Source organism: Oncorhynchus clarkii, chromosome 13, assembly GCF_045791955.1.
Source record: "Oncorhynchus clarkii lewisi isolate Uvic-CL-2024 chromosome 13, UVic_Ocla_1.0, whole genome shotgun sequence".
NCBI classification, from domain to species: domain Eukaryota; kingdom Metazoa; phylum Chordata; class Actinopteri; order Salmoniformes; family Salmonidae; genus Oncorhynchus; species Oncorhynchus clarkii.
The window spans coordinates 8387922-8403099 of NC_092159.1; the positions used below are offsets into that span (position 1 = coordinate 8387922).

Below are 15178 nucleotides of genomic sequence, written 5' to 3' on the forward strand. Positions count from 1 at the left end.
AGAGAAAGAGAGGGGGTGCGGGCATACAGCCATACAGACGACAGACAGACACACGCAGATGGATAGACTGTTTACATACTTTTCTGTCCACACACGCCACGGAGCGTCCTGCCATCCGATTGGCTACTCCTCTGCGCACGTTGATGTCATCCCCCAGCAGGTCCTCGAAGCGTCCGTTGCGGAACTTAAAGAGCTTGTCAGAGTATGTGGCCCGACCTTCCAAAAGAAGGTTGCTACTGACTACCAGAGTAACCGTTGTTGTTTTTTAAGCATTGTTGATGGTGTTTGTGTATACCTGCTGTTATTGTTATTTACCAGAGTAAGCGTTGTTTGTATTGAGGAAGTAGATCTCCTCCCGCCCGTCCCCGTCTACGTCGCAGGCGGTCACCCCGATGGCGTTCCCCAGGGGGTCTCTCAGGGCGTAGAATGGAGAGCTGCGGTCATCCACCGCTATGTTCACCAGCCTCTGCTGACCACGGTCATACTTCAGGACCAGGTTAGGACCGTTGTACCTGAGAATGGAGAACATTAGTAGGTGTAGTGGAGAACATTAGGAGGTGCAGTGGAGAACATTAGGAGGTGTAGTGGAGAACATTAGAAGGTGTAGTGGAGAACATTAGGAGGTGTAGTGGAGAACATTAGGAGGTGTAGTGGAGAACATTAGGAGGTGTAGTGGAGAACATTAGGAGGTGTAGTGGAGAACATTAGGAGGTGTAGTGGAGAACATTAGGAGGTGTAGTGGAGAACATTAGGAGGTGTAGTGGAGAACATTAGTAGGTGTAGTGGAGAACATTAGGAGGTGCAGTGGAGAACATTAGTAGGTGTAGTCCTAAATGGTACCCTATTCCCTGGATAGTGCACTACTTTGGCCAGAGCCCTATTCCCTGGATAGTGCACTACTTTGACCAGAGCCCCAACTTCAGGACCAGGTTAGGGGCGTTGAACCCAAGAATGGGTGTAAATTGAGAATATTGGGTAATTTATGCATAGCCTGTAAAGTCCTATGGTCCAGTACACTGTACTCAATAATGGCATTTGAATGCCCTCTCCAACTCTCTCTTTCTTTATCTAACCCCCCACCCACACTCTCACCCCGCCACCACCACCTCCAGGTCTCCGTCTCCGTCCACATCAGTAACGGCCATCCCATAGTTCAGCTGGGTGGGGTTGTGCTGGTTGTCAGGAGGTAGGACTGTCTCAGTCACTGACTGAAACATGGGCTCGGAACTCTGGGCCAAACCACGCCCACACAGCACCAGGAGGGGGAGGAGCAAGGGAAGACCCGCCCACCATCGCAGCATCATCACAACAATCTGAATAGAAATGGAATTGATCCAAATTCCCCAATTCTGCAACAGACACCAAACGGGCTTTTAGTTAAATATTCAACAAGTTACAGGGTGTTTATATGTAACCTTAGACCACTATGTTAATAATACACGGTTGATATCAACATGTTTGATATCAACATTAGAATCATAGGGCATAGCATAGTATAGGCTACTGCAGAATATAGGTTGGTGAGAGCAGGTACAGCAGGCTGCACACTGAACAATAACATTTTTTTTTGTCTACAGTGCATAATTTACATCATTACATCATCGACTCAACAGCAATACCCTCAAACGGCTAAATTCCTATTTACCCCTGTCCAAAAGAGCCTAACATGACAATTACCTATAGAACATTGTGCGTACCAGTGTGCAAAAGTGAAGACGTACCATAAATATGCAAAGAGAAAAACTATCAATAGAAAAACCATACACGCAGTGAAGACCTCGTGCATTAGATTACGTCAAGAATTCTGCGTGCACCTGCAACAGGTTTTTATTCTATACTATTATTATGTCGTTAGTTATGCAATACTGTAATCACAACTGTAATACTGAGATGAACACTTATTTCAGAACATGTGTGCTGCTGTTTATTCGTTTGGGAGAAGAAGAGATCATTTCATTCAAACACTGCACATAAATCTTACCTTATATCAGTTTTCAGCAGGACTCCGGTGTTCTATCCTTCGACTGTGGAAGCGCTAGGATGAGAAAAGGTTACTGTATTCTAATGCGTTGTGTAAATTGCCTTATACAATTTCAATGTTGTTGCATTATGCAAGCACTTGTGTAAGTGGTTATCCAATAAGGGTGGAACGAATACTTTTAATATTCGGCGGTTCGACCAATGACTTGTCTTTTTCTCAACAGAACTACAACTACCAGCAGCGATTTTACTATTACGTAATATACATGCGACAGTATGTTTTTTTCCCCTTCTAATTCTAAACATCCGGCGGTTTGCTGTTCTCTTGATATCTAGCCAAGTGATAAGCTACAGATTAAGGTATTTTGCCAATGCTTATATGTTTATGATTTTAAGGAAATAATTGTATAGAATGTCTTGCTCTACAGTGCGTTATGTGTTTAGGTGTATTCGGGTTATTGCTAGTTAAACTGGATGCTGCTGCATAACGCAGCCAAGTCTAATTTATCACTCAAACACCCCGTTACTGACAACGAATTAGCAGAGAATGTAGTTAACCAGTTTGGACTTGTTTTTAATTTAGTACAGTATAGTTGTGTAAGATTTGTACATGCAGTTTAAATGGTTCTAAGTACCATGGCGCATGCGTGCTAGCTATTAAACTACTGAGGGGGCTTATGCGACTTAACTAAAGAGAATTGGAGAGAGGGCCTAGCTGCTCAATTAACCTATGCATCTTTAATGATTTGTTCCTCCTCCTTTCTCTTCCATGTAGGACAGTTGTATGGTGATGGAGGAGGAACAACCTCAAGAGGACTGCGCCCAACCCCAGCCCTCCTCGTCCTGCTCCAAGAAGCCAGACAAGCCCCTCTACCAGCCCAAGAAGAAGCAGGACGGCCCCAAAGATAAGGCTCAAACCCAGGGAGATGGCAAACCAAAGCCCAGGCCTCGCTACACGGACAAGGCCCGAAAGAATGCCAAGAACAAGAAGGACAAAGGAGGGAAGACGGGAGGAGAGGGGAATGGAGTCCTAAACGGTGAGGAGACGGTAGAAGAAGGAGGAGGAGGTGACGCGGGGCCACAGAATGACGGACAGGCTGCTACAGCCAACCAGGGAGGAGATGTGGGTTCGCGACTGGAGACGGGGAGCAAGAGTTCTCCGTCTGAGAGAGAAGGGGGACCCCGGGAGGGGATAGAGGCAGGCCCTCAGGAAGAGGAGGAGGAGGAGAGCTGGGACGCTCTCTTTGATGACGAAGGAGAGTGTTTGGATCCCCATGTGCTAGAGGAGGTGAGTCTGTCTACCTGCGTCTGTCCCTGTCTGTCAGGAGGTGAGTCTGTCTACCTGTGTCTGTCCCTCTCTGTCAGGAGGTGAGTCTGTCTGTCCCTGTCTGTCAGGAGGTGAGTCTGTCTACCTGTGTCTGTCCCTGTCTGTCAGGAGGTGAGTCTGTCTACCTGCGTCTGTCCCTGTCTGTCAGGGGGTGAGTCTGTCTACCTGTGTCTGTCCCTGTCTGTCAGGAAGTGAGTCTCTGTCCCTGTCCTCCAGATTACTGCTGTAACACTGAGTGTATGTCTGCTACATGTTTGCTACTTATTAGTGGTACTATCGCTGCAATGCTGTTACACATCTACTGTTCTGTCTATAGTTGGAAATCGTTAGGAGACTAGTAAGCAAAATTACTCTCTCACCCTCTCTCTCTCGCTCACCTTATCTCTCGCTCACCCTCTCTCTCTCTCGCTCACCCTCTCTCTCTCTCACTCACCCTCTCTCTCACCCTCTCTCTCTCTCTCTCTCACCCTCTCTCTCTCTCGTTCACCTCTCTGCCCCCCTCTCTCTCTCGTTCACCTCTCTGCCCCCCTCTCTCTCGCTCACCTCTCTGCCCCCCTCTCTCTCGCTCACCTCTCTGCCCCCCTCTCTCTCTCGTTCACCTCTCTGCCCCCCTCTCTCTCTCGCTCACCTCTCTGCCCCCCTCTCTCTCTCGTTCATCTCTCTGCCCCCCTCTCTCTCTCGCTCACCTCTCTGCCCCTCTCTCTCTCTCGCTCACCTTTCTGCCCCCCTCTCTCTCTCATTCACCTCTCTGCCCCCCTCTCTCTCTCGTTCACCTCTCTGCCCCCCTCTCTCTCTCGCTCACCTCTCTGCCCCCCTCTCTCTCTCGCTCACCTCTCTGCCCCCCTCTCTCTCTCGCTCACCTCTCTGCCCCCCTCTCTCTCTCGCTCACCTCTCTGCCCCCCTCTCTCTCTCGCTCACCTCTCTGCCCCCCTCTCTCTCTCGTTCACCTCTCTGCCCCCCTCTCTCTCGCTCACCTCTCTGCCCCCCTCTCTCTCTCTCTCTCTCTCTCACCCTCTCTCTCTGCCCCCCTCTCTCTCTCTCTCACCCTCTCTCTCTGCCCCTCTCTCTCTCTCACCCTCTCTCTCTGCCCCCCTCTCTCTCTCGTTCACCTCTCTGCCCCCCTCTCTCTCTCGTTCACCTCTCTGCCCCCCTCTCTCTCGCTCACCTCTCTGCCCCCCTCTCTCTCTCGTTCACCTCTCTGCCCCCCTCTCTCTCTCGCTCACCTCTCTGCCCCCCTCTCTCTCTCGTTCATCTCTCTGCCCCCCTCTCTCTCTCGCTCACCTCTCTGCCCCTCTCTCTCTCTCGCTCACCTTTCTGCCCCCCTCTCTCTCTCATTCACCTCTCTGCCCCCCTCTCTCTCTCGTTCACCTCTCTGCCCCCCTCTCTCTCTCGCTCACCTCTCTGCCCCCCTCTCTCTCTCGCTCACCTCTCTGCCCCCCTCTCTCTCTCGCTCACCTCTCTGCCCCCCTCTCTCTCTCGCTCACCTCTCTGCCCCCCTCTCTCTCTCGCTCACCTCTCTGCCCCCCTCTCTCTCTCGTTCACCTCTCTGCCCCCCTCTCTCTCGCTCACCTCTCTGCCCCCCTCTCTCTCTCTCTCTCTCTCTCACCCTCTCTCTCTGCCCCCCTCTCTCTCTCTCTCACCCTCTCTCTCTGCCCCTCTCTCTCTCTCACCCTCTCTCTCTGCCCCCCTCTCTCTCTCGTTCACCTCTCTGCCCCCCCCTCTCTCTCTCTCGCGCCCCTCTCTGCCCCCCTCTCTCTCACCTCTCTGCCCCCCACTCTCGCAGCTGGCTATAAAGCAGGGCAGGAAGAAGCGGCCGGTGCAGGAGGCCAGGTTTGACTACTACAGCTTGGATCAGGACAGAGAGGGGGATGATGACACTGAGCTCACGGAGGATGAGCTGTCTAACATCATAGAAATCTACGACTTCCCCACAGAGTTTAAGACTGAAGACCTGGTCAAATCCTTCCAGGCCTACCAGTACGTACCAGCCTTTACTGTCTTTTTACGTGTTCTGAGGTTCAGTCAAATCTCATTCCACCCTAGTCCCTATCAATACACAGCGATGATCCGTCGAGGGGCAGCCGAAGCTCCGTCTCGTCGAGGGGCAGCCGAAGCTCCGTCTCGTCGAGGGGCAGCCGAAGCGCCGTCTCGTCGAGGGGCAGCCGAAGCGCCGTCTCGTCGAGGGGCAGCCGAAGCGCCGTCTCGTCGAGGGGCAGCCGAAGCGCCGTCTCGTCGAGGGGCAGCCGAAGCGCCGTCTCGTCGAGGGGCAGCCGAAGCGCCGTCTCGTCGAGGGGCAGCCGAAGCGCCGTCTCGTCGAGGGGCAGCCGAAGCGCCGTCTCGTCGAGGGGCAGCCGAAGCGCCGTCTCGTCGAGGGGCAGCCGAAGCGCCGTCTCGTCGAGGGGCAGCCGAAGCGCCGTCTCGTCGAGGGGCAGCCGAAGCGCCGTCTCGTCGAGGGGCAGCCGAAGCTCCGTCTCGTCGAGGGGCAGCCGAAGCGCCGTCTCGTCGAGGGGCAGCCGAAGCGCCGTCTCGTCGAGGGGCAGCCGAAGCTCCGCCTACAGCATGTGGTGGTGATGAGATGCTGAAGGTGTTTTTGTGTGTGTGTGTGTGTGTAGGCAGAGAGGCTTTGACATCCAGTTTGTGGACGATACACACGCCCTGGCTCTCTTCAACAGCCCCATAGCAGGTGAGTCACACAGCTTTTATAAATGAAAGGAAAAGCCATAGACTCTGGTAGCTCTGTCCGACACTATCAGTTATTCACACACCTCATCACAGGTGAGCTCCACCTGACCACAGGTGACGGATACAGCTGAACATGTTTCATACCTTATCGAAAACACTGCGTGTCTCTCTTCTGTCAAACTTTACTGAAGATGTTTGGATGGTCAAATGAAGTAGTGGTCAACATGTTTTAATAGTAGAGCTGACTTGGCTGTCTTCTCAGTCAACACTCAAGTCAACATCTGAGGTAAACATTTAGCAACTGAACTGTGTCTGTGTGTCTGTGTGTGTGTGTGTGTCAGCTCGGGAGGCTCTGAGGACCAAACATCCGCTGTTGAAGGTCAGGTCTCTGGCTAAAGCCTCCGTCACCACCAGGGCCAAGGCTCGCAGCTGCTCAGGTACTGACTGTCCTCTCTTTCATTCATCTGTCCATCCTTTATTCTCCATTATCTGTCTCTGAGTATTTCTGGAACTCCTTCATCTTTGACCTGGTCTGTCTGTCTGTCTGATCTCCTGTATTCTCTCTCTCATATCTCCTGTATTCTCTCTCTCATATCTCCTGTATTCTCCCTCTCATATCTCCTGTATTCTCGCTCTCATATCTCCTGTATTCTCCCTCTCATATCTCCTGTATTCTCACTCTCATATCTCCTGTATTCTCGCTCTCATATCTCCTGTATTCTCGCTCTCATATCTCCTGTATTCTCTCTCATATCTCCTGTATTCTCTCTCTCATATCTCCTGTATTCTCTCTCTCATATCTCCTGTATTCTCCCTCTCATATCTCCTGTATTCTCCCTCTCATATCTCCTGTATTCTCCCTCTCATATCTCCTGTACTCTCCCTCTCATATCTCCTGTATTCTCCCTCTCATATCTCCTGTATTCTCTCATATCTCCTGTATTCTCCCTCTCATATCTCCTGTATTCTCTCATATCTCCTGTATTCTCGCTCTCATATCTCCTGTATTCTCTCATATCTCCTGTATTCTCCCTCTCATATCTCCTGTATTCTCTCATATCTCCTGTATTCTCTCATATCTCCTGTATTCTCTCATATCTCCTGTATTCTCTCTCTCATATCTCCTGTATTCTCTCTCTCATATCTCCTGTATTCTCTCTCTCATATCTCCTGTATTCTCTCTCTCATATCTCCTGTATTCTCTCTCTCATATCTCCTGTATTCTCTCTCTCATATCTCCTGTATTCTCTCTCTCATATCTCCTGTATTCTCTCTCTCATATCTCCTGTATTCTCTCATATCTCCTGTATTCTCTCATATCTTCTGTATTCTCTCATATCTCCTGTATTCTCCCTCTCATACCTCCTGTATTCTCTCATACCTCCTGTATTCTCTCCTCCCTGCTAATCCTTGTCTTGTCACCTGTTGTATATTCTTTGTCCTTCTTCCTTTTTTAAAAACTTTATTTTACTTTCTTTGACCCCCCCTCCCTTCCTCTTCCATTCCCTCAACACTGTCCCTTCTCTCCTCCAGACTACCTGCTCCCTACTAAGGAGCGTCCCCAGACCAGTGCAGTGTTGGCCCGCAGGCTGGTGATGGGGGCGCTGGGCGTCAAGAGTCCCCAGAGCAAAGAGCACCGTGAAGCAGAGAGGAAAAAACTGCAAGATGCCAGAGGTACGTGATTTCAAGGGGCAATCTGTAATTCAAGTAATAATAACAACAGAGGTGACCCCGCCACTTGTTTTGGTAAACGGCTGAGGTAATGTAACCCCTCTCCAGTTCACAGACCGCTACGTACGCAAGGACTGACCATCCATCACATCAGACTGATCGTTTTAACCATATTTTGAAGCTATACGGTGCATTCAGAAAGTATTCAGACCCCTTGACTTTTTCAACATTTTGTTACGTTTCAGCCTGATTCTAAAATGTGTATATATATAAAAACAAAAAATCATCGATTTGTTCAATTTGCAAAAATGTCTAAACCTTTTTTTTTTCACACGATTATGGGGTGTTGTTTTCTAGATCTATGTATTTAAAACTCTTTTAGAATAAGGGGTTTTAATGGGGTACGACCAATGATGGGGATAACCCTGGGTGACTGACAGGGGGCGCTGTTTTGAAGCCACCACAGAGCCGTCTTGGTACTCCTGCATTGTAAATATATACAGTATATCACAAAAGTGAGTACACCCCTCACATTTTTTATAAATATTTGAGTATATCTTTTCATGTGACAACACTGAAGAAATGACACTTTGCTACAATGTAAAGTAGTGAGTGTACAGCTTGTATAACAGTGTACATTTGCTGTCCCCTCAAAATAACTCAACACACAGCCATTAATGTCTAAACTGCTGGCAACAAAAGTGTGATATACTGTATATATATTGGAAGCTATGGAAATGCATTTATTAATGTTAGTTGTTTTTTTTTGACAAGCAGATTCTATTACAGACACCTTAATGCAAACTTTAAATTAGATTATTAAATTAGATTATTAAATTAGATTATTAAATTAGATTATTAAATTAGTTTATTAAATTAGTTTATTAAATTAGATTATTAAATTAGTTTATTAAATTAGATTATTAAATTAGATTATTAAATTAGTTTATTAAATTAGTTTATTCAATTAGATTATTAAATTAGATTATTAAATTAGATTATTAAATTAGTTTATTAAATTCGATTATTAAATTAGATTATTAAATTAGATTATTCGAACAGTTACATAAATAAAATAGAATAAAAATGTTTTTGTTAAATGTTTTATTTCTCATCTTACTGTCCCCACGACAACAGCAACATATTTAAATATACATGTCATGTTGTCCTTGAAACATTTAATTAAAATATTATAGGATTCCATTCATTCCTATGGAGGACTGATCCCTCTGGGGAGAGCCAACATGGCCGACCGGTGGCTCCAAAGCAAGTAATTAGCCAATACGTAGCGTCTGCAATCCAGGGTTTATCTACATCATTAGTATGCCAGTTGAAGTAAGCTGTCGTAGAGTGTTGCTACCACTAGGGGGTGGTGTTCTGTCAGTGATGTCTTTCCAGGACCATGAACACGAAGAAGAGTCTCAGCCTCAGAGAGACTGAGGACAATGCGCTCATCTAGTGTGCTATAAACACACACACACACTGCACGTCCTGGAAATGGCTTCCAGTCATGTTGTTTTAAGTGTAGCCTTGCTTCCAAAGACCAGCTATTGGGGGGAAAGTAGTGTCCTGACGAGATACAAATCTAGAACAGATTGTCAGGAAGAACGGACAACTAGATGTTTGCTGGTGGTGACCACTTCTTTCACTGAGAGAGAGAGAGAGGAGACGTGTGTGTGTGTGTGTGTGTGTGTGTGTGTGTGTGTGTGTGTGTGTGTGTGTGTGTGTGTGTGTGTGTGTGTGTGTGTGTGTGTGTGTGTGTGTGTGTGTGTGTGTGTGTGTGTGTGTGTGTGTGTGTGTGTGTGTGTGTGTGTGTGTGTGTGAGAGAGAGTCCTGAGAGGTTTGGTTTCTGGTTAGACAGCTGATACACACACTCTCTCGTCTCTCTGGCTAAGAGTTTCCTTGAGTTGTTCTCCTCACGCCCTGTGTTGCCGGGCAGAACCTCTACTCTATAATTTCCCTGTTGTTTATTTCTCCTCCCAGGGGATTTATAAGTGGATATATTCAGCTAGAAGGACCAGTCCACTCTGGTGCAGTTGGCACCTACTACCAAAGGCACTTAAATATGTTGTCCTACCCATTCACCCTCTGAATGACACACATACACAATCCATGTCTCAAGGCTTAAAAATCCTTCTTTAACCTGTCTCCTCCCCTTCATCTACACTGATTGAAGTGGATTTAACAAGTGACATCAGTAAAGGAGTACAGGTTTCACCTGGGAGGGAGGGGCGGGACGGAGGGAGGGGAGGGACGGAGGGGAGAGGAGGTACGGAGGGGAGGGGAGGGAGGAACGAACGGACGGAGGGGAGGGAGGGAGGGAGGGAGGAACGAACGGAGGGGAGGGAGGAACGAACGGAGGGGAGGGAGGGGAGGGAGGAACGAACGGAGGGGAGGGGAGGGAGGAACGAACGGAGGGGAGGGGAGGGAGAAACGAACGGAGGGGAGGGGAGGGGAGGGAGGAACGGACGGAGGGGAGGGGAGGGAGGAACGAACGGAGGGGAGGGAGGAACGAACGGAGGGGAGGGAGGAACGAACGGAGGGGAGGGGAGGGAGGGAGGGGAGGGAGGAACGAACGGAGGGGAGGGGAGGGAGGGAGGGAGGAACGAACGGAGGGGAGGAGAGGGGAGGGGAGGGGGGGAGGCGGACGGCTGCTTATGGAACTGACTTTGTTTTCTGGCAGGATAACTGTTGTGCTCTACTGTTCTCAGGTGAACTTACAGGACGTTATGTGATCATAGACATTATGTGTCTCAGTGTGAAGCTCTGTTTAGATTGTTCTAGACAACTAGCGCTCCCTCCCCCTGGTGCCCAGTGAGCACAAGACATTGAAAAGACGTCTTTTCAACCAGAGAAGACATATTTTCAACCAAAAAATACATATTTTCAACCCCCAAAATATATTATTTTAAGGTGGGATGTGCTTTTATACAGTAACATCCTGTAGTCATATACACTCATCTATGATTCATACAGTAGACTTAATCATATACACATGATTCATACAGTAGACTTAGTCATATACACTCTTCTATGATTCATACAGTAGACTTAATCATATACACTCTTCTGTGATTCATACAGTAGACTTAGTCATATACACATGATTCATACAGTAGACTTAATCATATACACATGATTCATACAGTAGACTTAATCATATACACATGATTCATACAGTAGACTTAATCATATACACATGATTCATACAGTAGACTTAATCATATACACATGATTCATACAGTAGACTTAATCATATACACATGATTCATACAGTAGACTTAGTCATATACACTCTTCTATGATTCATACAGTAGACTTAGTCATATACACTCTTCTATGATTCATACAGTAGACTTAATCATATACACTCTTCTGTGATTCATACAGTAGACTTAATCATATACACTCTTCTATGATTCATACAGTAGACTTAATCATATACACATGATTCATACAGTAGACTTAATCATATACACATGATTCATACAGTAGACTTAATCATATACACATGATTCATACAGAAGACTTAATCATATACACATGATTCATACAGAAGACTTAATCATATACACTCTTCTGTGATTCATACAGAAGACTTAATCATATAAGTTCTATATTCTATGTGTACTTCAGTGTGGTTATTAGATTCGTTAGGATCCCTGTTAGCCGACACCAATGGAGACAACTGGTCTTACTGGGGTCCGACACGTCATGAAAAATACTTTACAGACAAAAAAAAATACGTTAAAATTGACATTTAAAGACATGAACATGTGCTGTGTGTGTCTATCAGTGACACCGACACGTCACTACTTACACACCTGTGTTAACATGAGTTCTTGTGGAGCTGTTCTCTCTGCTGACTTAAAGGTCATGGAACATTTCATCCTGTAAATGTCAATGACAAACCAGTACCAGGCTGCAGGTAACCTAGTGGTTAGAGACAGGTAGCCTAGTGGTTAGGGGCGGGTAGCCTAGTGGTTAGGGGCGGGTAGCCTAGTGGTTAGAGACAGGTAGCCTAGTGGTTAGAGACAGGTAGCCTAGTGGTTAGAGACAGGTAGCCTAGTGGTTAGAGGCGGGTAGCCTAGTGGTTAGAGACAGGTAGCCTAGTGGTTAGAGACAGGTAGCCTAGTGGTTAGAGACAGGTAGCCTAGTGGTTAGAGACAGGTAGCCTAGTGGTTAGAGACAGGTAGCCTAGTGGTTAGAGACGGGTAGCCTAGTGGTTAGAGACAGGTAACCTAGTGGTTAGAGACAGGTAACCTAGTGGTTAGAGACAGGTAGCCTGGTGGTTAGAGACAGGTAGCCTAATGGTTAGAGACAGGTAGCCTAGTGGTTAGAGACAGGTAGCCTAGTGGTTAGAGACAGGTAACCTAGTGGTTAGAGACAGGTAGCCTAGTGGTTAGAGACAGGTAGCCTAGTGATTAGAGACAGGTAGCCTAGTGGTTAGAGACGGGTAGCCTAGTGGTTAGGGGCGGGTAGCCTAGTGGTTAGGGGCGGGTAGCCTAGTGGTTAGAGACAGGTAGCCTAGTGGTTAGAGACGGGTAGCCTAGTGGTTAGGGGCGGGTAGCCTAGTGGTTAGGGGCGGGTAGCCTAGTGGTTAGAGACAGGTAGCCTAGTGGTTAGAGACAGGTAGCCTAGTGGTTAGAGACAGGTAACCTAGTGGTTAGGGGCGGGTAGCCTAGTGGTTAGAGACAGGTAGCCTAGTGGTTAGAGACGGGTAGCCTAGTGGTTAGAGACGGGTAGCCTAGTGGTTAGGGGCGGGTAGCCTAGTGGTTAGAGACAGGTAGCCTAGTGGTTAGAGACAGGTAACCTAGTGGTTAGGGGCGGGTAGCCTAGTGGTTAGAGACAGGTAGCCTAGTGGTTAGAGACAGGTAACCTAGTGGTTAGAGACAGGTAACCTAGTGGTTAGGGGCGGGTAGCCTAGTGGTTAGGGGCGGGTAGCCTAGTGGTTAGAGACAGGTAACCTAGTGGTTAGAGACGGGTAGCCTAGTGGTTAGGGGCGGGTAGCCTAGTGGTTAGAGACAGGTAGCCTAGTGGTTAGAGACAGGTAACCTAGTGGTTAGGGGCGGGTAGCCTAGTGGTTAGAGACAGGTAGCCTAGTGGTTAGAGACAGGTAACCTAGTGGTTAGGGGCGGGTAGCCTAGTGGTTAGAGACGGGTAGCCTAGTGGTTAGAGACGGGTAGCCTAGTGGTTAGAGACAGGTAGCCTAGTGGTTAGGGGCGGGTAGCCTAGTGGTTAGAGACAGGTAGCCTAGTGGTTAGAGACAGGTAACCTAGTGGTTAGGGGCGGGTAGCCTAGTGGTTAGAGACAGGTAGCCTAGTGGTTAGAGACAGGTAACCTAGTGGTTAGGGGCGGGTAGCCTAGTGGTTAGAGACAGGTAGCCTAGTGGTTAGAGACAGGTAACCTAGTGGTTAGGGGCGGGTAGCCTAGTGGTTAGAGACAGGTAGCCTAGTGGTTAGAGACGGGTAGCCTAGTGGTTAGAGACGGGTAGCCTAGTGGTTAGAGACGGGTAGCCTAGTGGTTAGAGACGGGTAGCCTAGTGGTTAGAGACGGGTAGCCTAGTGGTTAGAGGCGGGTAGCCTAGTGGTTAGAGGCGGGTAGCCTAGTGGTTAGAGGCGGGTAGCCTAGTGGTTAGAGGCGGGTAGCCTAGTGGTTAGAGGCGGGTAGCCTAGTGGTTAGAGGCGGGTAGCCTAGTGGTTAGAGGCGGGTAGCCTAGTGGTTAGAGGCGGGTAGCCTAGTGGTTAGAGGCGGGTAGCCTAGTGGTTAGAGGCGGGTAGCCTAGTGGTTAGAGGCGGGTAGCCTAGTGGTTAGAGGCGGGTAGCCTAGTGGTTAGAGGCGGGTAGCCTAGTGGTTAGAGACGGGTAGCCTGGTGGTTAGAGACGGGTAGCCTGGTGGTTAGAGGCGGGTAGCCTGGTGGTTAGGGGCGGGTAGCCTGGTGGTTAGGGGCGGGTAGCCTAGTGGTTAGGGGCGGGTAGCCTAGTGGTTAGAGCGTTGGACTAGTAACTGAAAGGTTGCAAGATCTAATCCCCGAGCTGACAAGGTAAAAATTTATCGTTATGCCCCTGAACAAGGCCGTTAACCCACTGTTTCTAGGCCATCATTGAAAATAATAATTTGTTCTTAACTGACTTGCCTGGTTAAATAAAGGTAAAATATAAAACTAGTAAAGGAATAGAACTCCATGAGAGAGAAACATATTTTTTTGAACGCTAGTGAATTTAGATTCTTTGTTTTACCGCGACGAGCCAGTCTGACTGTTTTGTACAACTTCCTGTGTTAAGAGGAGTTCTTGTTCAAGAGGTTGACAACAACAACACTAGTAATACGTTTCTTCATGTCCTGTCAACAGATGTGTTCTGGATAGTGATACGGTAAGAGGCAGTCCTGAGCCTTTCGGGACTTCTCTAAGTGTCTTTCACAAAACCGTGAAGAAATGAAGGCTAATATATTACATGTTGCTCCTTTAAAGTGGAACTAGTCTTTGTCTTTATGATAGTATTGACACCTAGTAGTAGTATTGATTTACTCTCCTATCAACCTGTCTGTCTGTCTGTCTTTCAGAGCAGAAGCGTCTGGCAGCTAAACAGAGAGACGACGCCTGGGAAGGGAAAGCCTGACGGAGAGGAACCACTTCCTCCATCCCTTCCTCCCTCCACCCACCGTAGGGACTAGACACACCTCTGTTCCCTCTGCCCTCCATCCCATCCTCCCTCCACTGTAGGGACTAGACACACCTCTGTCCCCTCTGCCCTCCATCCTCCCTCCACCGTAGGGACTAGACACACCTCTGTTCCCTCTGCCCTCCATCCCATCCTCCCTCCACCGTAGGGACTAGACACACCTCTGTCCCCTCTGCCCTCCATCCTCCCTCCACCGTAGGGACTAGACACACCTCTGTTCCCTCTGCCCTCCATCCCATCCTCCCTCCACCGTAGGGACTAGACACACCTCTGTCCCCTCTGCCCTCCATCCTCCCTCCACCGTAGGGACTAGACACACCTCTGTCCCCTCTGCCCTCCATCCTCCCTCCACCGTAGGGACTAGACACACCTCTGTTCCCTCTGCCCTCCATCCCATCCTCCCTCCACCGTAGGGACTAGACACACCTCTGTCCCCTCTGCCCTCCATCCTCCCTCCACCGTAGGGACTAGACACACCTCTGTCCCCTCTGCCCTCCATCCTCCCTCCACCGTAGGGACTAGACACACCTCTGTCCCCCTCCCACCTACACAGGGCAGCTGTACTGAAGCCACACTGGACTGAACAGAACTGAACTCAGCCAAAGCCCAGAGTTTGTTGGCAGAAGTTTTTCTCTTGAAACCTGGTCAGCATTAGATTAATCATCACTACTAACATTGATAACAGGGTCATATGGAGGTTAGGGGTCATATGGAGGTCAGGGGTCATATGGGAGGCTCCCATGCAGGGTAGCCAGGGTTATTATGGATGAGCGTATAGTACAGGGCTGTGCTGCGGGGTTTTGCACCCACCCAGCACTAAAACACCTGCTGTGCT

The 15178-nt window shown here is 48.6% G+C and overlaps 1 protein-coding gene across 1 annotated transcript; it reads left to right on the forward strand.

The window, feature by feature from the left end:
- The first annotated feature begins 1708 nt into the window (after window positions 1-1708).
- LOC139423683 (coiled-coil domain-containing protein R3HCC1L-like) lies at window positions 1709-14430 on the forward strand. Its single transcript, XM_071175293.1, has 7 exons — window positions 1709-1823; window positions 2756-3268; window positions 5091-5284; window positions 5920-5990; window positions 6331-6426; window positions 7523-7663; window positions 14225-14430. The coding sequence occupies exons 2-7, from the start codon at window positions 2765-2767 to the stop codon at window positions 14278-14280; spliced, it is 1062 nt and encodes a 353-aa protein (XP_071031394.1). The 5' UTR covers window positions 1709-1823; window positions 2756-2764; the 3' UTR covers window positions 14281-14430.
- The last annotated feature ends 748 nt before the right edge of the window (window positions 14431-15178 follow it).

Coding starts and splice junctions, on each gene's coding strand:
- LOC139423683 (XM_071175293.1), top strand. CDS start 2,765: ATGGTGATGGAGGAGGAACAACCTCAAGAGGACTGCGCCCAACCCCAG. Junction 6,427..7,522: donor CAAGGCTCGCAGCTGCTCAG/GTACTGACTGTC, acceptor TCTCTCCTCCAG/ACTACCTGCTCCCTACTAAG. Junction 7,664..14,224: donor AAAACTGCAAGATGCCAGAG/GTACGTGATTTC, acceptor TCTGTCTTTCAG/AGCAGAAGCGTCTGGCAGCT.